Here is a 17352-nt window from a genome sequence, read left to right on the forward strand (position 1 = left end):
AACAAGGGGCACATAAAACTTTCTTTTCATCTGAGGTAGCATTGTCATATTTCATGAGGGCCCCTCTAGTAAACCACCACAGAAGCACTAAATACCACAAAAAAACCCTCCCCAGAAACTACAAGTACCAATGTGTATCCAAAAAAAACCCTCCCCAGAAACTACAAGTAACACAGTGCTGCATAAAACATTTTCCCCAGAGACTAAAAGTACTAAATTGCAGCAAAAAAACAAAACCCTCCCCAGAAACTACATCACAGTACAAAATTCCTCTCCTGAAACTACAAGCACCACATTACAGCAAATAACCACAAAGCTTAAAAAAAAGCTGCATTGTAGTACTAATACCACTCCAAAAATGGTAAATAATGAAGACCCCAGGCAATTCAATGTACAGCCCCCACAGACAGCCAGAAGTTACAACTTGTGTGTGGACAATAATCATCTAACTACCGTATTTTTCAGACTATAAGGCGCACCAGATTATAAGGTGAACCTGATTGTAAGGATGAATGACCAGCAGGTGGCAGACCTGTGCATAGTTCATGGTAGCTGTTGTCTGTAAGTACGGTTCATATAAGGCACACCTTTGATTTCTGAGAAGATCTAAGGATTTTTTGTGCACCTTAAAGTCTGAAAAATATGGTACATAATTTTTTTTTCGTTTTACTAAAAGTACAAAATTAGATATGGATAAGCGGAAATAGATTAGCTAATATTCTTATGTTTGATGTATTTGACATTCTGATTGACACAAACATAATAATGCCAATGCACTTGATGTACATGCAAAAGAAATGTGTCATGCAGAATGTCTGATTGTATTGTGATTATTTCTAAGATGTATGAGTAGATTCGATGGTGGTTTTATTGACGTCCTGAAACCCCCTAGTATTCAACAGGTTCAGAAAAACTGCCAATTTTGTAGGAAAAATTATAATCCCTTGCTCTTTATACATGTGGTAAATTTCATTTGAAACGCTAAAAAAAACAACAACCCTACACAATTACCACTGATCCAGGATGACCTTTGCTGTAGAGACTTACAGGTTGTGTTTTTTTTTTCCTTCATACAACTTGAAAGAGGGAACACATGGGAAGCATGTCGCCTGTAGCATGGATGGGCAATAAGAGGATGCTACACAAGTTCGATTGCCGCCAAAGACCATAATAAAGTGACAGACTGGTTCTTTACATTATTTGCTCAGTGAATGAAGAACTAAACCTCTAAACACTTGCCATAGACAATTTCCCTAAAAAGGAGTTTTCATTCACACCATTCAATACATTCGTACCATTCATACAACACGTGACCACTCTCCTTATCCTTCTGAAGGCGAAAGAAATCCATTTATGTGCAGTGTCCTCCATTTACTTAAACTCATGGACCGGTGGTTTAATGTGCCAAATCACCCTTGAGCAAGTCCCTGTATGTGGTCTTTCCGGTACTCCCTGTGCATGTGCTGTGGTTACAGGACTAGCAGAATGAAGCCAGGGTGTACTGCTCTGACTTCAGCAAAGTACCATGCAGGTAGCACAACAGGAGTCGGACCCATCTCTAGGCAAGTTTTTGTTATTAGTGTTCAGAGGGACTTTCTAAGAGGGCACCATGTAAAACTAAACCACCAAAGACACGTGGTTGGTTTAGTGTCCCAAACCACCATGACCAGGTCCATTGTCCAGGAGCCAGGTTTTATCCTACAGTAGTTCTAAGTTTAGGTCCAGTAAATCTAGCAAGCACCACTTCTAGCAGTAATAGGCTGAACAGCCCACAGACCACAAAATAAAGCCAGTCACCAACCCATACCATAAAAACACAGTAAACATAAAAATACAAAAGTAAACACTTTTATTAAAGCTTTTAAAATAGACAGATATATAAACAAAACACCAAGTGCACATCTTCATTTGATCACTTCTACTCATCGTCACCATCACCATTTTTTTGCAAGCTGTGGAAGAAAAAAAAAGTAGTAAGTTTTTGGAGCAGATTTAAGAACTCCAATAAAATATGGCTTCAAGCCTCCCATTGGTATTAAAATAGAAGTGCAGAATATGCACTTTGATTTACAACTACCCCACCCCCTTCCTCAATTTACCCATTAAACTGATATTTTTTAAATATATACTTTTAACATGAACCATTCAGTTTAAGGGGTTGTCTGAGACTGTAAAAAACACATTGGTGGCTGGGAGGGGGGACACACACACACACACACACACACACAAAAGACAAATGTTTATATTTTGAGCAGCCCCTCCTGGCCACCAGTGTTCTTTTATGGTCTCGGTCAACCTCTTAAAAAGTTGTATTAAAACAAATGAAAGTGGAACAGCACACAAAGAAGTTACCCGCTAAGATAGGAGTGAACATCACTGTAGCCACGGTACCGAGCCAGAGGAAAAAGGATGCCAGTGGCACATCGCCCTTCTCGTTGTCGACAAAAACTGCAGTTACAGATTCCTCTACATGGTGGGCAAGTCCAGTTCTAGAGAAAACCATAAGAAAAAGTAACACCAGGCAGGGGAATCAATCATTTTTTTTATGGTACATTTTGGTCATTAAGTGGTCTCAACATTTGCAACCCCTCAGTTTTTGCTAGATTTTGTAAAATCCCAATGTTAAAGAAAACCAATGACTAGGAATGTAATTGTAGCTGACAGGTTCCAATAGCCTATGCCATGCAGATTTTAAATACAACTTTGACAGCATTCCAAACCATTTTAGCACTTCATTAAAAACCTTTATTTCACATGATCTGGCTCCCTCCCGGCAACATGGGGAGAGTCCAACATTTCTTGTGACTGGTTTGCTTTAAAGGGATTGGACACTCTTACACTAGTTGCATATGTGCCTTTACTGCCTTAGTAATCCCCGAATGCTCAAGTGATTCAGCATTCCTACTCCTTACTTTTGTGTTCTTCATATGTTTGTTTACATGTCTCAGCTCTGCTGCCAAGATGGGGCTTTATGAGTGAGTTATTTGTGTGAAACAATCCCATTTGTCCTAAAAGTCATAGGAGTCTAAAATGTGTCAAACACTTTCAAGTGCCAGGAGCCACAATTAGACTTCCAAAAATATAGTTTGTCATCTTAAACACAGAAGCTTGGGAAAGGCTTCAGATTTAGAGGTGGAAAACATAACACTTTAGGAATAAAGTAACCAGGTTTTTCCAAATTTAGCAGCACTACAAAAATAAAAAGCATATATGTGGAATAAAAAGGTTTTTGGAGCAACTTAAGCTAGAATCCAGTTCTGTTTTCCCTCCATCCCCACTGTGTGACAAGTTTACTCACAGGATCTAGAAGAGCACGACGGACATCTTCTCCATATCTGTTCCTGAGACAAGGCCCACAGAACTGTCCTTGTATTCCATGACACTCAGTATTACGGCAGTTTGTCTTTGTGTCTATAGTTTTCTGCCGACACTGATGACATGTAGAACCCTAGACAAAAAGGTGACAATGTATGCAAAAGTTCAAGGTTTTTGGCAGGAATTATAAGTCTGCCATACAGCTAAATGGGTTGCAAGTTTACAAAACTTTTCAAACTGTTCTGTAAAGAAACTTCCCAAATATGCAAACTGTCTTTTCCATAATTGGTTTGTACTCAGAATGCAATGGATGCAATGCAAAGATCTCATTAACCCCAGCATAACAGTAGACACTCAAAAGCAGCAGGACTAGATGCACTATTTAACCAGAAACCACTTATTTATTGCAAATTTAAGCAGTAACTTATAGCTCACTGCTTACAATCATATTGGCCTTGTGAGGATGCCAACACCGTTGAAAGAAGGAAGACAAATTTGGACTATATTTTGGCATCTTCCCCATGTCCATGAAGATTTGTGGGGCCAGTGGGAGGACCTCCAAAAAAAAAAATAATCCAGGCCAGTTCACACCTCAGCAGGAAGGCATGGAGGTTAACAACTCAGGATCTATTATTGGCAGGCTGACGATAATTCCTTCCCTTTGGAGGCTAGCAGGGCTATGGATAGTGTTCAATATCACCAAACAACCAGCTAATTGCTTGCAGGAAAGTTGAATGTGGACCAGTGGTCAGCTTGGCTGGGAGGTATGCCCTAGGGCAGTGATGGCGAACCTTTTGAAGACAGTGCCCAAGATACAACCAAAACCCACTTATTTACCCAGAAGTGCCAACATGGCATTTTAAACAGTAACTTGTTACCTGTTCTTCCACATCTTTCAATCGTATCGGCCCAGAGGCCACTAATACAGTTGAAAGGAGGGCACATTCAGACTCATTGTAGCTTCTCTCCAGGGTCTCTCTGTAGAGAAAGAAGGAAGGGTCCAGCAGGAGGACCTCCAAAAGATACTGCAGCCCTGTCCAAACCTTTTCACTTTTCCTGCAGTTCCAAACAGCCAATGAAGTGTTGCTTAAAAGTAGCGCTGAGAGCAGCATCTCTTAAGTTGCCTGGGACTGCAGGATGTCTTGGTGGATTTGTTCCTGTCTGGTGATCTCTGTCCTGGAGCAATGGTCTGAGTGCCCACAAAAATGGCTCCGAGTGCCACCTCTGGCACCCGTGCCATAGGTTCGCCACCACTGCCCTAAGGAGCCAGGTTGGTTCATTAGCAGCATGATAGCAATACACAGCATTTTTTTTTTTTTTTTTTTTAAATCCAAAGTGCTAGACAGGCTCTATATTTATCAGTTTGGCCTGTCTAGATCAACTAGGTTGGCAGCCAGTGAAAACCTCTGTAAGATACATTAAGTTAAACCTTACAGGTTACAGACATAAAATACTTTCAAACAATTAAAGTTAGTGGGATGCATCTTACTTAGGGGAAGCCCAGTGGAGTTATCAATCCCAGCAAGTCCATTGGAGAATCTGCGGGGTTTCATGATGTCCTAACACCATTTACTTGATCTTTGAGTTCTTGCAAGAACTAACACTCAAATGTAGAATTAAAGATATATGGGGGGGGAAGGGGGGGCGGTGGTGGTATAATGTGTCGGTGTTTAGGCCAGTGCAGAATAGAACTACACAGTTCCCTGCTGCACCAGATTCATCAAGCAGGAGACAGGAATTAATCTAGTGCAGCATAAGTGCCGTTTGCCTTTTAGTTGCACTAGTTTACCATGGACATAGCCTAAAATTTGTCCAAAACCTTCAGTAAATGTGGTGCCTGGCATTTTAGGCACAAATTATGTTAGTTTCTTGGCATAGACTAGTAAAACGTTGAGAATTGTCAGTGTTCAAAATATAAATACATGTTTGTCCATGAACCTGGTCCCCAATACAGTGGGAAGAGGAAATAGAAGACATTAGTAAGTACTCACATGCACTGCATTGTAAACCTTCTCCTTCACATTATCAGCAACATTATTCAACTCATCTTCAGAGATCTCCTCCACCGGTCGCACAACATGAGGTATGGTATGAATGCTTTGCCGAGTAGATCGCCGTCTTCTTACTGGCTCTCTCTTACAAGCATAAAATCAAAATATTAGAGTTTGAATTGAAGCAAGATTGATACATTGCAGAAGCCTTCTGTGGGCTTAAACCTATGGCAATTTTGTTTTGTGGTTATTGGCCTTTTTCTGTATATTTAACTGCATCAAAGATCTGCAAGCAGATCTAGATAACAGTAAGGAAAAAAAAAAAAAAAAAAAAAAAAAAAAAGTGGAAAATTATAAAACTTCTCGTTACATAAACCATATGAATTAACCCCCAACAAGTAAATATACTCTCAAGGTGATAAAACATCTTATTTTTGCTACCGAGCTTTCTGATCACTGCCAATACTCTATAGGTCCAAGCAAGAAACCTCACACCTTGTCAGAGTCTTACTTCCTCCAGTAGCTGATCCTCAAGACTTTGCTGTTTTTCCTCCTTTTCTGGAGAGTGAGACAGCACTGCTCCCATAGATCGGGTCACACGTCGTGTGCTCCTCTCTGGATTCCTCCTAGGCTCAACTTTAGGAAGAGATTCACGAGGACGTCTTTTGTACTTCTAAGTAAAAAGGTCACACAATGGAGAAAAATTAGAGTTCTTGACTACAAATGACCATCATTGCCATACAGCTAAACTGAGGATGGTGGGGGGTACAAGGCTTTTCTCTTCATACTGTACGTGGAGGTGGGTCAAGTCACAAGTTCTTGACATTTGTATTTGATTTATGGCAGTACAGCAACATTTTAATACAGTAGTTCAGGCAGAATAATGGTTTGATCACTACAGAACCTTCTAGTTTTGCAGACATAATAGCTGCCATTTCAAAACACTGAAGACATGGGCCTAGTGAATGCAGTAATGGGGACTGGTGTAAAAAGACTTGGGGCAATACTGTTCCCAATTTTTGAACAGATTTATAGAAAGTTAACTCACAAAACCCAAGGGAAAAAAAAAAAAAAAAAAAAAAAAAAAAAAAAAAAAAAAAAACACAATTTAGGCAATACTACAGTAATTAGTAATCCTATAAATTCCCATGCTTTTAGTTAATAAGCGTTCTAGAAAAAAAAATGTACTTTGCAATCAATTGTTTAAATAATAAATAAGCACAGGTTATGCCTATCCCTTGATGTTCAGCAACTTGGCAATCAATTTTTTTTTGGTTTAGCAAAACAAACAAAACTATATACAAAAGTAACTGTTACATTGTGTCAAAAGAAAAAAAAAAAAAGTATACAGTAAAAGAATAAAAGGTATAAACACTGCACAGACTTAATGTCAAAGCAAAAAGATGACTCGCCTAATGTAGATTGCTGAAAAAGTCTAGGAGACTATAGCACAAAACTACCATTTAAATACAACTGACCCCTGGTTCCTGTAAAGGTTTGGGTGAACAATACAGAAGGGATATGGGTGAAGGAGATTAAATTAGAGGAACATAACACATTGCGAAATTTTTCACAAAAAAATAAATATACAGGACATTCTCATATCTTATGACAAGTCTCTTCCGTTGACTTTATAGTGGGACCATTGATCTTTATCAAAAAAAAAAAAAACTGCAAGCAAGGGACAGGTCTACTTATGGTAGCTTTGAGGAAACTGCAGACCAAAAGGATACAGTACAATATGTCTCTTGTAAGTAGTCAGAAAAGGGGCAAATAGCATTTTACTCTGCAAACAGTCTTACCGGGGTGTTGCCAATCTGCTCAGTAGGCTCTGGCTGCAGATTTCCCGGGAGCTTCTCCAATTCAGCCATAAGTTTGGCAAGCTACAGAATGCCGGATAAAAAAAAATATATATATAGTTACCATAGGTGGAAATGAAGTAACACAGTATAGTGTAAACTTTAGTAATATGCTGAGACCAACCATAGCTTTGTTATCCTTGATGTTCTTGGCTCTGCGTTGTAAGAATTCATTTGGGGCCTCATCCTCAGGGTCACTCGGTGGTACCACTGGTGGTTGCTCTACTTCTGAGTCGGAGGATGAGGAGCTGCTTTTATATTCTTCAGACTCGCTGGTTTCAGAGAGTTGGCCTTTATTTTTCAGAGCCACTCTGAGGGAGTACCTGTGGCTTTTTTCAGGAGCAGTAACTGTAGAGGTTCTTCTAGGCATTGTGTCCTAAGAGCAACAAACGAGAGTAAATAGTTTACAATTCAAGGTAGGTAGTTTCTAGCGATATTCTCTTGTACAATATGAAACCCAAGGAGTGGCATTACAAAAGCCATTTAAAAAAAAAAAAAACATGTTTACATTCATGTTAACATTTGCATTTTCAAAACACAATGTTAACAGCAATGGAATTTGTCAAATTTCCTCCCCTCCCCTGTTGTATTGCCTTTCAAAGCAGAATGTAAAAGGCACTTGTGAACGTAGCCTGCGGTTTGAACCTGACTCACCATGCAGATACTGCCAAGTTTTGTAAAAGTAATAAAGTAATGAAAGAGTTTCCCCATTTCCAGGAGAAAAGACAAAACATCAAGAAACTAAATTTACCAAGAGCATATGGCCCAAAAATGCAATAGAAAAACACCCATGAAAGACTGCACTATGAACAAAGTTACAGCCATGTATAAACAAAGAGGAACCTTTTAAGTGACAAAGCAGAATAATCTTCCACTGTCTCTGATTTCACAATCATCTCCACCAAAATGTGGAAACTCATTACATAAGAAAATACAAAAAGAGTACATACAGATAATAAGCACTTCTCACTGTCCTCTGTTTAGCACTACAACCACTATGGCTTGGCATACCCAAACACCAAGCAGCCTGCTCTTATACACAAGTACTGACCCAATTAGCCAGGCTCCCCAGTGATTGCCAGCAGCTGACTCTAGGTCCCAGCTGTGACCGGTTTGCCTTCTCCAGATCTGCCACTAGGGGGAACCATTTACCACTTGGTTCAGGAAAAAGACAGCAGCCATGATGTTTATGCTAAGGAAGCACCAAGATTGTAGATTTTATCTGTTTGGGTACCATTCCTGTTATTGGCTTACAAATACATAGGCTGCATTCACCCTTTGGAAGCTGCATTCACCGCTCAGATGGATTATGGTAGCCCCTCTGCATTTCCAGTCGGATTGCGTGATTACAACCTAAAGAAAAATAATGACCACTATATTCATCATCTGAATGGGGCACAAAGGGTTAATCACACTAACGTGCTAGTACCATGAGGCTGCGTTCACACATGGCGTTTTGGTTTGCGTTTTCATTGCATTTTTAAATGAACAGTTAAGGCGAGGGGATTTGCTTAATAAAATTTTCGGTTAACATTTACGTTTACAAAACACAATGTAAACGCAATGTGTTAATGAGACATTTACACTGCGTTTTGAATGTGTAATGCAAAGAAATGCAAAACACAGACGGCTCGTTCACGACTGCAGGCTTTTCCATGGAAACGCCGATGCGATCGGGCCTATGCCTCCCGCAATGGGTGCAGTTTGGTCCGCGTTTGCAAACGAAAACGCAGCCAGAACGTCCCGTGAGTCGCTCCCCCGCTCAAATCTGCCGGAGTTCACCTTCTTCTTCCCGGTGCATGTAAGTGCTGATCTTGCGACACAATTTTAAATTCCGTTGTTAAAATCAGTTGTCCGAATCAGTCAGGTTGTCCGACGGCCAAGCCCCCGATTTGTGTCGCATGAAAGCCAGCGCCAATGCGCCAAAATCCGATCGCGTGCGCCAAAAATCCGGGGCAATTCAGGGCAAATCAGAAATATTCAGGAAACCCGATGCAAATGCGTCCGACAGACCCTTAGAAAAATGTGCCCAATTGTGTTTCCATTGCATTTGCTAAGGGTCGTGCTGCTCACTTTCGTCGGACTGTGCACCTTTTTTGGGGATTACACGGCTTGCACAGGTATTTAAGAAGTGTCTGTGCTGAGATTTGGGCGCAGCTGAGCTGTCATCAGGGCCGCATCTGCCATGAGGCGAGAGAAAAATCTCGCCTCGGGCGGCAGAATGCGGTTCCCTTCAAAAGCGGCATATTGCCGCTCTAATGTGGACGCCCGAATCGCCCACCAGGTAAATCGCACCTGTCTCTTTAAGACACAGGTGCGATTTACATTCGGAGCGACGCAGCGCCTTTAAGGCTGCTGGCGTCGCTCCGTACCATGCAGGGACACAGGCGGCGCATGATGACGTCACGCCGCCTGTGTCTCTGAGCTGACGGGAGCTGCGTGTAGACGGGACCCGCACTGTGGGAGCAGCCTGCCGAGGTAAGTATAAGTTTTATTATTTTCATATACACTTTTTAATTAAATAGATATAAGTGGCTAATACTAATATAATGGGGTGGGGGGCTGTTTACATTTATACAGGGGCACATTATTCTTATACTGGGGGTGGGGGCTGTATACATTTATATGGGGGCACATTATTCTTATACTGGGGGTGGGGGCTGTATACATTTATATGGGGGCACATTATTCTTATACTGGGGGTAGGAGCTGTATACTTTTATATGGGGGCACATTATTCTTATACTGGGGGTGGGGGCTGTATACTTACATTTATATGGGGGCACATTATTATACTGGGGGTGGGGGGGCTGTATACATTTATATGGGGGCACATTATTCTTATACTGGGGGTGGGGGCTGTATACATTTATATGGGGGCACATTATTCTTATACTGGGGTGGGGGGGCTGTATACATTTATATGGGGGCACATTATTCTTATACTGGGGGTAGGAGCTGTATACATTTATATGGGGGCACATTATTCTTATATTGGGGGTGGGGGCTGTATACATTTATATGGGGGCACATTATTCTTATACTGGGGGTGGGGGCTGTATACATTTATATGGGGGCACATTATTCTTATATTGGGGGTGGGGGCTGTATACATTTATATGGGGGCACATTATTATACTGGGGTGGGGGGGCTGTGTATATTTATTTGGGGGCACATTCTTATACTGGGGGTGGGGGGGCTGTATATATTTATATGGGGGCACATTATTCTTATACTGGGGGTGGGGGCTGTATACATTTATATGGGGGCACATTATTCTTATACTGGGGGTGGGGGCTGTATATATTTATATGGGGGCACATTATTCTTATACTGGGGGTGGGGGCTGTATACATTTATACAGGGGCACATTATTCTTATACTGGGGGTGGGGGGTGCTGTATATATTTATATGGGGGCACATTATTCTTATACTGGGGGTGGGGGGCCTGTATATATTTATATGGGGGCACATTATTCTTATACTGGGGGTGGGGGCTGTATACATTTATATGGGGGCACATTATTCTTATACTGGGGGTGGGGGGCTGTATACATTTATACAGGGGCACATTATTCTTATACTGGGGGTGGGGGCTGTATACATTTATACAGGGGCACATTATTCTTATACTGGGGGTGGGGGCTGTATACATTTATATGGGGACACATTATTCTTATACTGGGGGTGGGGTGGCTGTATATATTTATATGGGGGCACATTATTCTTATACTGGGGGTGGGGGGCTGTATATATTTATATGGGGGCACATTATTCTTATACTGGGGGTGGGGGGGGCTGTATACATTTATACAGGGGCACATTATTCTTATACTGGGGGTGGGGGGGGCTGTATATATTTATATGGGGGCACATTATTCTAATACTGGGGGTGGGGGGGGCTGTATATATTTATATGGGGGCACATTATTCTTATACTGGGGGTGGGGGGGCTGTATACACTTATATGGGGGCACATTATTCTTATACTGGGGGTGGGAGCTGTATACATTTACATGGGGGCACATTATTCTTATACTGGGGTGGGGGGGCTGTATACATTTATATGGGGGCACATTATTCTTATACTGGGGCGGGGGGGCTGTATACATTTATATGGGGACACATTATTCTTATACTGGGGGTGGGGGGCTGCATACATTTATATGGGGGCACATTATTCTTATACTGGGGTGGGGAGGATGTATACATTTATATGGGGGCACATTCTTATACTGGGGGTGGGGGGCTGTATATATTTATATGGGGGCACATTATTCTTATACTGGGTGTGGGGGCTGTATACATTTATATGGGGGCACATTATTCTTATACTGGGGGTGGAGGGCTGTATACATTTATATGGGGGCACATTATTCTTATACTGGGGGTGGGGGGCTGTATATATTTATATGGGGGCACATTATTCTTATACTGGGGGTGGGGGCTGTATACATTTATATGGGGGCACATTATTCTTATACTGGGGGTGGGGGCTGTATACATTTATATGGGGGCACATTATTCTTATACTTGGGGTGGGGGGGCTGTATACATTTGTATGGGGGCACATTATTCTTATACTGGGGTGGGAGCTGTATACATTTATATGGGGGCACATAATTCTTATACTGGGGTGGGAGCTGTATACACTTATATGGGGGCACATTATTCTTATACTGGGGGTGGGGGGCTGTATACATTTGTATGGGGGCACATTATTCTTATACTGGGGGTGGGGGCTGTATACATTTATATGGGGGCACATTATTCTTATACTAGGGGTGTGGGAGCTGTATACATTTGTATGGGGGCACATTATTCTTATACTGGGGGTGGGGGCTGTATACATTTATATGGGGGCACATTATTCTTATACTGGGGGTGGGAGCTGTATACATTTATATGGGGGCACATTATTCTTATACTGGGGTGGGGGGGCTGTATATATTTATATGGGGGCACATTATTCTTATACTGGGGTGGGGGGGCTGTATACATTTATATGGGGGCACATTCTTATACTGGGGGTGGGGGGTGCTGTATATATTTATATGGGGGCACATTATTCTTATACTGGGGGTGGGGGCTGTATACATTTATATGGGGGCACATTATTCTTATACTGGGGGTGGGGGGCTGTATACATTTATATGGGGGCACATTATTCTTATACTGGGGGTGGGGGGCTGTATACATTTATACAGGGGCACATTATTCTTATACTGGGGGTGGGGGGGCTGTATACATTTGTATGGGGGCACATTATTCTTATACTGGGGTGGGAGCTGTATACACTTATATGGGGGCACATTATTCTTATACTGGGGGTGGGGGCTGTATACATTTATATGGGGGCACATTATTCTTATACTGGGGGTGGGGGCTGTATATATTTATATGGGGGCACATTATTCTTATACTGGGGGTGGGGGGCTGTATACATTTATATGGGGGCACATTATTCTCATACTGGGGTGGGGGGGCTGTATACATTTATATGGGGGCACATTATTCTTATACTGGGGGTGTGGGGGCTGTGTATATTTATATGGGGGCACATTATTCTTATACTGGGGTGGGGGGGCTGTATACTTTTATATGGGGGCACATTCTTATATTGGGGGTGGGAGGCTGTATATATTTATATGGGGGCACATTATTCTAATACTGGGGGTGGGGGGCTGTATACATTTATATGGGGGCACATTATTCTTGTACTGGGGTGGGGGGCTGTATACATTTATATGGGGGCACATTATTCTTATACTGGGGGTGGGGGCTGTATACATTTATATGGGGGCACATTATTCTTATACTGGGGTGGGAGCTGTATACACTTATATGGGGGCACATTATTCTTATACTGGGGGTGGGGGCTGTATACATTTATATGGGGGCACATTATTCTTATACTGGGGGTGGGGGCTGTATATATTTATATGGGGGCACATTATTCTTATACTGGGGGTGGGGGGCTGTATACATTTATATGGGGGCACATTATTCTCATACTGGGGTGGGGGGGCTGTATACATTTATATGGGGGCACATTATTCTTATACTGGGGGTGTGGGGGCTGTGTATATTTATATGGGGGCACATTATTCTTATACTGGGGTGGGGGGCTGTATACTTTTATATGGGGGCACATTCTTTTATTGGGGGTGGGAGGCTGTATATATTTATATGGGGGCACATTATTCTTATACTGGGGGTGGGGGGCTGTATACATTTATATGGGGGCACATTATTCTTGTACTGGGGTGGGGGGCTGTATACATTTATATGGGGGCACATTATTCTTATACTGGGGGTGGGGGCTGTATACATTTATATGGGGGCACATTATTCTTATACTGGGGGTGGGGGCTGTATACATTTATATGGGGGCACATTATTCTTATACTGGGGGTGGGGGCTGTATACATTTATATGGGGGCACATTATTCTTATACTGGGGGTGGGGGGCTGTATATATGCATTGGGGGGGTGGTATATATTTACATTGGTCAGGGGTAGCACTGAATATAAAATCATATGTAACATAACAGGGTGGGATATATTAGTTATAGGATACAATAGATTACTTTGCATCATGTAGACCAAATGTTGGGGGGGTCTGTATTGGATTGGAGTGCTGTGCAGGCTATAATTCCAGTAGAATGAATATATATATATATATATATATATATATATATATATATATATATATATATAAGTAAATGTGCCCCAATTCGATCCTGTCATCGCACCTGCCAGCATCACAGTGCAACAAAACAGCAGCAGTGATGAAAGAAGAGGAGAGGACTGTTCCAAAGGAACAGGAAGAGGTGAGTAATTGATGTTTATTAATTTAATTACACAGCAACAAGGAAAGATGGAACAAAGGGAGTCCCCATGCGAGAGCCCACAAGATAAACGGGAGAAGTGGGGGGCAAACAAGGGGTCCATTGTCTGTTTTTCCGCTTTGTGTGTCATCAGTGTGTAACTCATTGCTGAGCTGTTTGTCCACGAAAGTTGTCTGTTTGTCATTTGTATGTCAACTGTTTTTAGAGTAGACCAAAAAAAATTGAAGGCTGCAAACGATGTCCCAAACTATCAAATGGTCACATTGGGCCACATTTACTTACCCGGTCCTGTCGTGATCACCGAGGTGCGTTGTCCGATGAGGATGAAGTCGGGCACAATTCACTAAGATTGTGCGCCTGATATCCTGCATGTGTCCGCCGGACTTCACCTTCTTCTTCCCGGTGTATGTGAGTGCATGTCATGCGACAAAATTTTAATATTAAATTCTGCGCTCAGTCCGAATCAGTCGGGATGTCCGACGGCCACGCCCCCAGATTTGTGTCACATGAAAGTCGGCGAGATTGCGCCAAAATCCGATTGAGTGCGCCTAAAACCCCTGTGAAATGCGGTGCAAATTGGAAATAGTCGGGAAACCCAGCGGAAATGCAGTCCACAGACCCTTAGTAAATGTGCCAGATTGTGTTTAAATATATGAACTGGAAAGAAAAAAGAGGAATGTGCCGTATGACAATACAAGAGTAAACCTTTATTCAATACAAAACAAAGCAAATCTCCCAGCATAGGGATGATAGAAAACATAAAAACATTTAAAAATGTACCAAGTACATATCAAACCATATAGTTGGTACTGCCAGGTAAGGCAGTCCAACAAACCATTTCCTCCACCGACAAAAAGGAGGTATAAGAACCACCCTTGATGGTATATAGGTCAAACAAATAATATCTTAGTAGGCACACAATACAAGTTCTAATATAGATAATACAGTAGTAGAAATATCACAATGGTCTTAAAAGCAATGTGCTATCCCTATTGTATCTAAAGGTAAGTCAAGAAGAGCGTATATGTGAAGTGTCCATACATTACAAGTCAGTAAGACAGGTCAGGAGGCTGTGTGGGACAAAGTCCCATGCTGTCCACAGTCAGGGTGGTTCGGTCGGTGGATTGGAAAGGGAGGGCTCCCCACGCGTTCCGTCCCCAAATGGAGACTTCCTCAGGGGTTGAAGACCGAACCACCCTGACTGTGGACAGCATGGGACTTTGTCCCACACAGCCTCCTGACCTGTCTTACTGACTTGTAATGTATGGACACTTCACATATACGCTCTTCTTGACTTACCTTTAGATACAATAGGGATAGCACATTGCTTTTAAGACCATTGTGATATTTCTACTACTGTATTATCTATATTAGAGCTTGTATTGTGTGCCTACTAAGATATTATTTGTTTGACCTATATACCATCAAGGGTGGTTCTTATACCTCCTTTTTGTCGGTGGAGGAAATGGTTTGTTGGACTGCCTTACCTGGCAGTACCAACTATATGGTTTTATATGTACTTGGTACATTTTTAAATGTTTTTATGTTTTCTATCATCCCTATGCTGGGAGATTTGCTTTGTTTTGTATTGAATAAAGGTTTACTCTTGTATTGTCATACGGCACATTCCTCTTTTTTCTTTCCAGTTCATATATTGCTATATATGTGCCGATAGACATTGTATAAAGTTTAGGTTGTGCTAGGTCCCCTACATATTTTCATAGATTGTGTTTAAAGTTAGTAGCGCCAGAAGTTGGCAAAATGATTTTTTTTTACATTTTAGTAAATGTATGTAAACATTAAAAAACCTATATATATTTGGTATTCCCATGATCATACCAACAGTACATGGTATGGAATATTAAATACCGTCACTATGAAGTGCAATTTATTACACAAAAAGCCCTCACATAGCTCTTTACATGGGAAATTAAAACCAAACCAAAAACGGCCAAGTCATTAAGGGGATAAGATATAAATGAACCGTGTATTTCGTCACTGCTTTCAGATGTATAAATATATATGTATTAGGGTTCATTCACATGGCCGTCTGCTCTATCTTTCTGTGAGCGTTCGGCCGTGCGCCTCTGTTTCCTATGGAGGGAGCCACCTCCTCCTCACCTCCAGCACATGGCGGTATGCCCACACGGCGGGCATACCGTGTCTGAATGCACCCTTAGAGGGGTTGTTCGGGGATAAAAAAAAGATTAAAATATGGCTGGGGGAGGGGCTAAAAAACAATAAACCACTTACACTCACCCCTACCATTGTTCCTATTCCCCCTGCATTGCCCATCAGTACCGTCCTCTGTTTACAAAGGCCATCCTGACCACTGCCGCGTGAGGCCTACGTTTACAGATGGTGCCAGAGGGGAAGAGGGCCCTTGAGGAGGTGAGTATAAGTAATTTATTGTTTTCTTAATCCCTTCCAGCCATATATCATTTTATTTATGCAACCCCATATATCTTCTTAGCTCTTCCAGCTTTATAACAGCAAAATGTAGAATTACATACATTTTGTATGCAGATGCTATGGTCATTCTTCAGGACTGTTGGCGCCATGTGCATTATCTTCTTTTAACCGTCACCCTGTGTGTAAAATATTGGTACTTGGTATATCACAATACAGGCAGTCCCCGGGTTACGTACAAGACAGGGTCCATAGGTTTGTTCTTAAGTTGAATTTGTATGTAAGTTGAAAGTGTTTATTTTATAATCGTAGATCCAGACAAAAAAAAAATTCCCCAGTGACAATTGAAGTTTCAAAATTTTTTTGCTGTAATGGGACCAAGGATTATCAATAAAGCTTCATTACAGACACCTTACAGCTGATCATTGCAGTCTGGGACTATAGTAAAGCACCCAGAGAGCTTCTCCATAGGTCACAGGGGGCAGAGAGGTCCGTCTTTAACTATGGGTCGTCTGTAAGTCAGGTGTCCTTGAGTAGGGGACCACCTGTAATACTGTAGCTATACACTATTGCTGTAATGTTCCCAAATAAAACTTGTCTAGTGGAAGTTTCTGCTCTCGTTCCAATACCCTTATGCACATCATGTATTATATTTCTATTTCAGATAGCAGTCATTGTACTTTTTTATTTTGCATTTTTATTTGACGTTTATGTGCTATGTATATATGAAGATTTTAGAATTGACCATAATTAATTTTCTTTCTTGAAATCATCTCTCTCTGTATTCTTGTGCCCTCGGTGTTCCCAGAACTACACTCCCCCAGTGCATTGCAATGGCCAAGATACGCCCCTTGTTTGGTAGCCTTGAGATTTTTTCCTCCCATCTGAAACCTGCTAGCTAAGGTTTACAAAGGAGCCAAGTGAG

The 17352-nt window shown here is 41.7% G+C and overlaps 1 protein-coding gene across 2 annotated transcripts; it reads right to left on the bottom strand.

Annotated features, from left to right (window-relative positions):
• Window positions 1-1832: 1832 nt before the first annotated feature.
• Window positions 1833-8221, bottom strand: LOC140116489 (cell division cycle-associated protein 7-like). Of its 2 annotated transcripts, none has more exons than XM_072133004.1 (8): window positions 8116-8221; window positions 7290-7541; window positions 7109-7189; window positions 5818-5979; window positions 5307-5450; window positions 3299-3448; window positions 2353-2489; window positions 1833-1952 (listed from the first exon to the last, which is right to left on the bottom strand). In XM_072133004.1, the coding sequence occupies exons 2-8, from the start codon at window positions 7533-7535 to the stop codon at window positions 1919-1921; spliced, it is 954 nt and encodes a 317-aa protein (XP_071989105.1). In that variant the 5' UTR covers window positions 7536-7541; window positions 8116-8221; the 3' UTR covers window positions 1833-1918. The 2 variants fall into 2 exon arrangements, with proteins under 2 accessions (XP_071989105.1, XP_071989104.1); XM_072133003.1 differs by having other exon boundaries at window positions 8136-8189.
• Window positions 8222-17352: the final 9131 nt, after the last annotated feature.

Source organism: Engystomops pustulosus, chromosome 2 (genome assembly GCF_040894005.1).
Source record: "Engystomops pustulosus chromosome 2, aEngPut4.maternal, whole genome shotgun sequence".
NCBI classification, from domain to species: Eukaryota; Metazoa; Chordata; class Amphibia; order Anura; family Leptodactylidae; genus Engystomops; species Engystomops pustulosus.

Bases quoted from the DNA above. Each gene is read 5' to 3' on its own strand.
- LOC140116489 (XM_072133003.1), bottom strand. From the start codon at position 8,174: ATGCCAAGCCATAGTGGTTGTAGTGCTAAACAGAGGACA. The intron at 7,542-8,135 runs GTGAGAAGTGCT...TGTTGCTCTTAG, and splicing joins GTAGTGCTAAACAGAGGACA to GACACAATGCCTAGAAGAAC. The intron at 5,451-5,817 runs GTAAGACTCTGA...TATGCTTGTAAG, and splicing joins AGGATCAGCTACTGGAGGAA to AGAGAGCCAGTAAGAAGACG.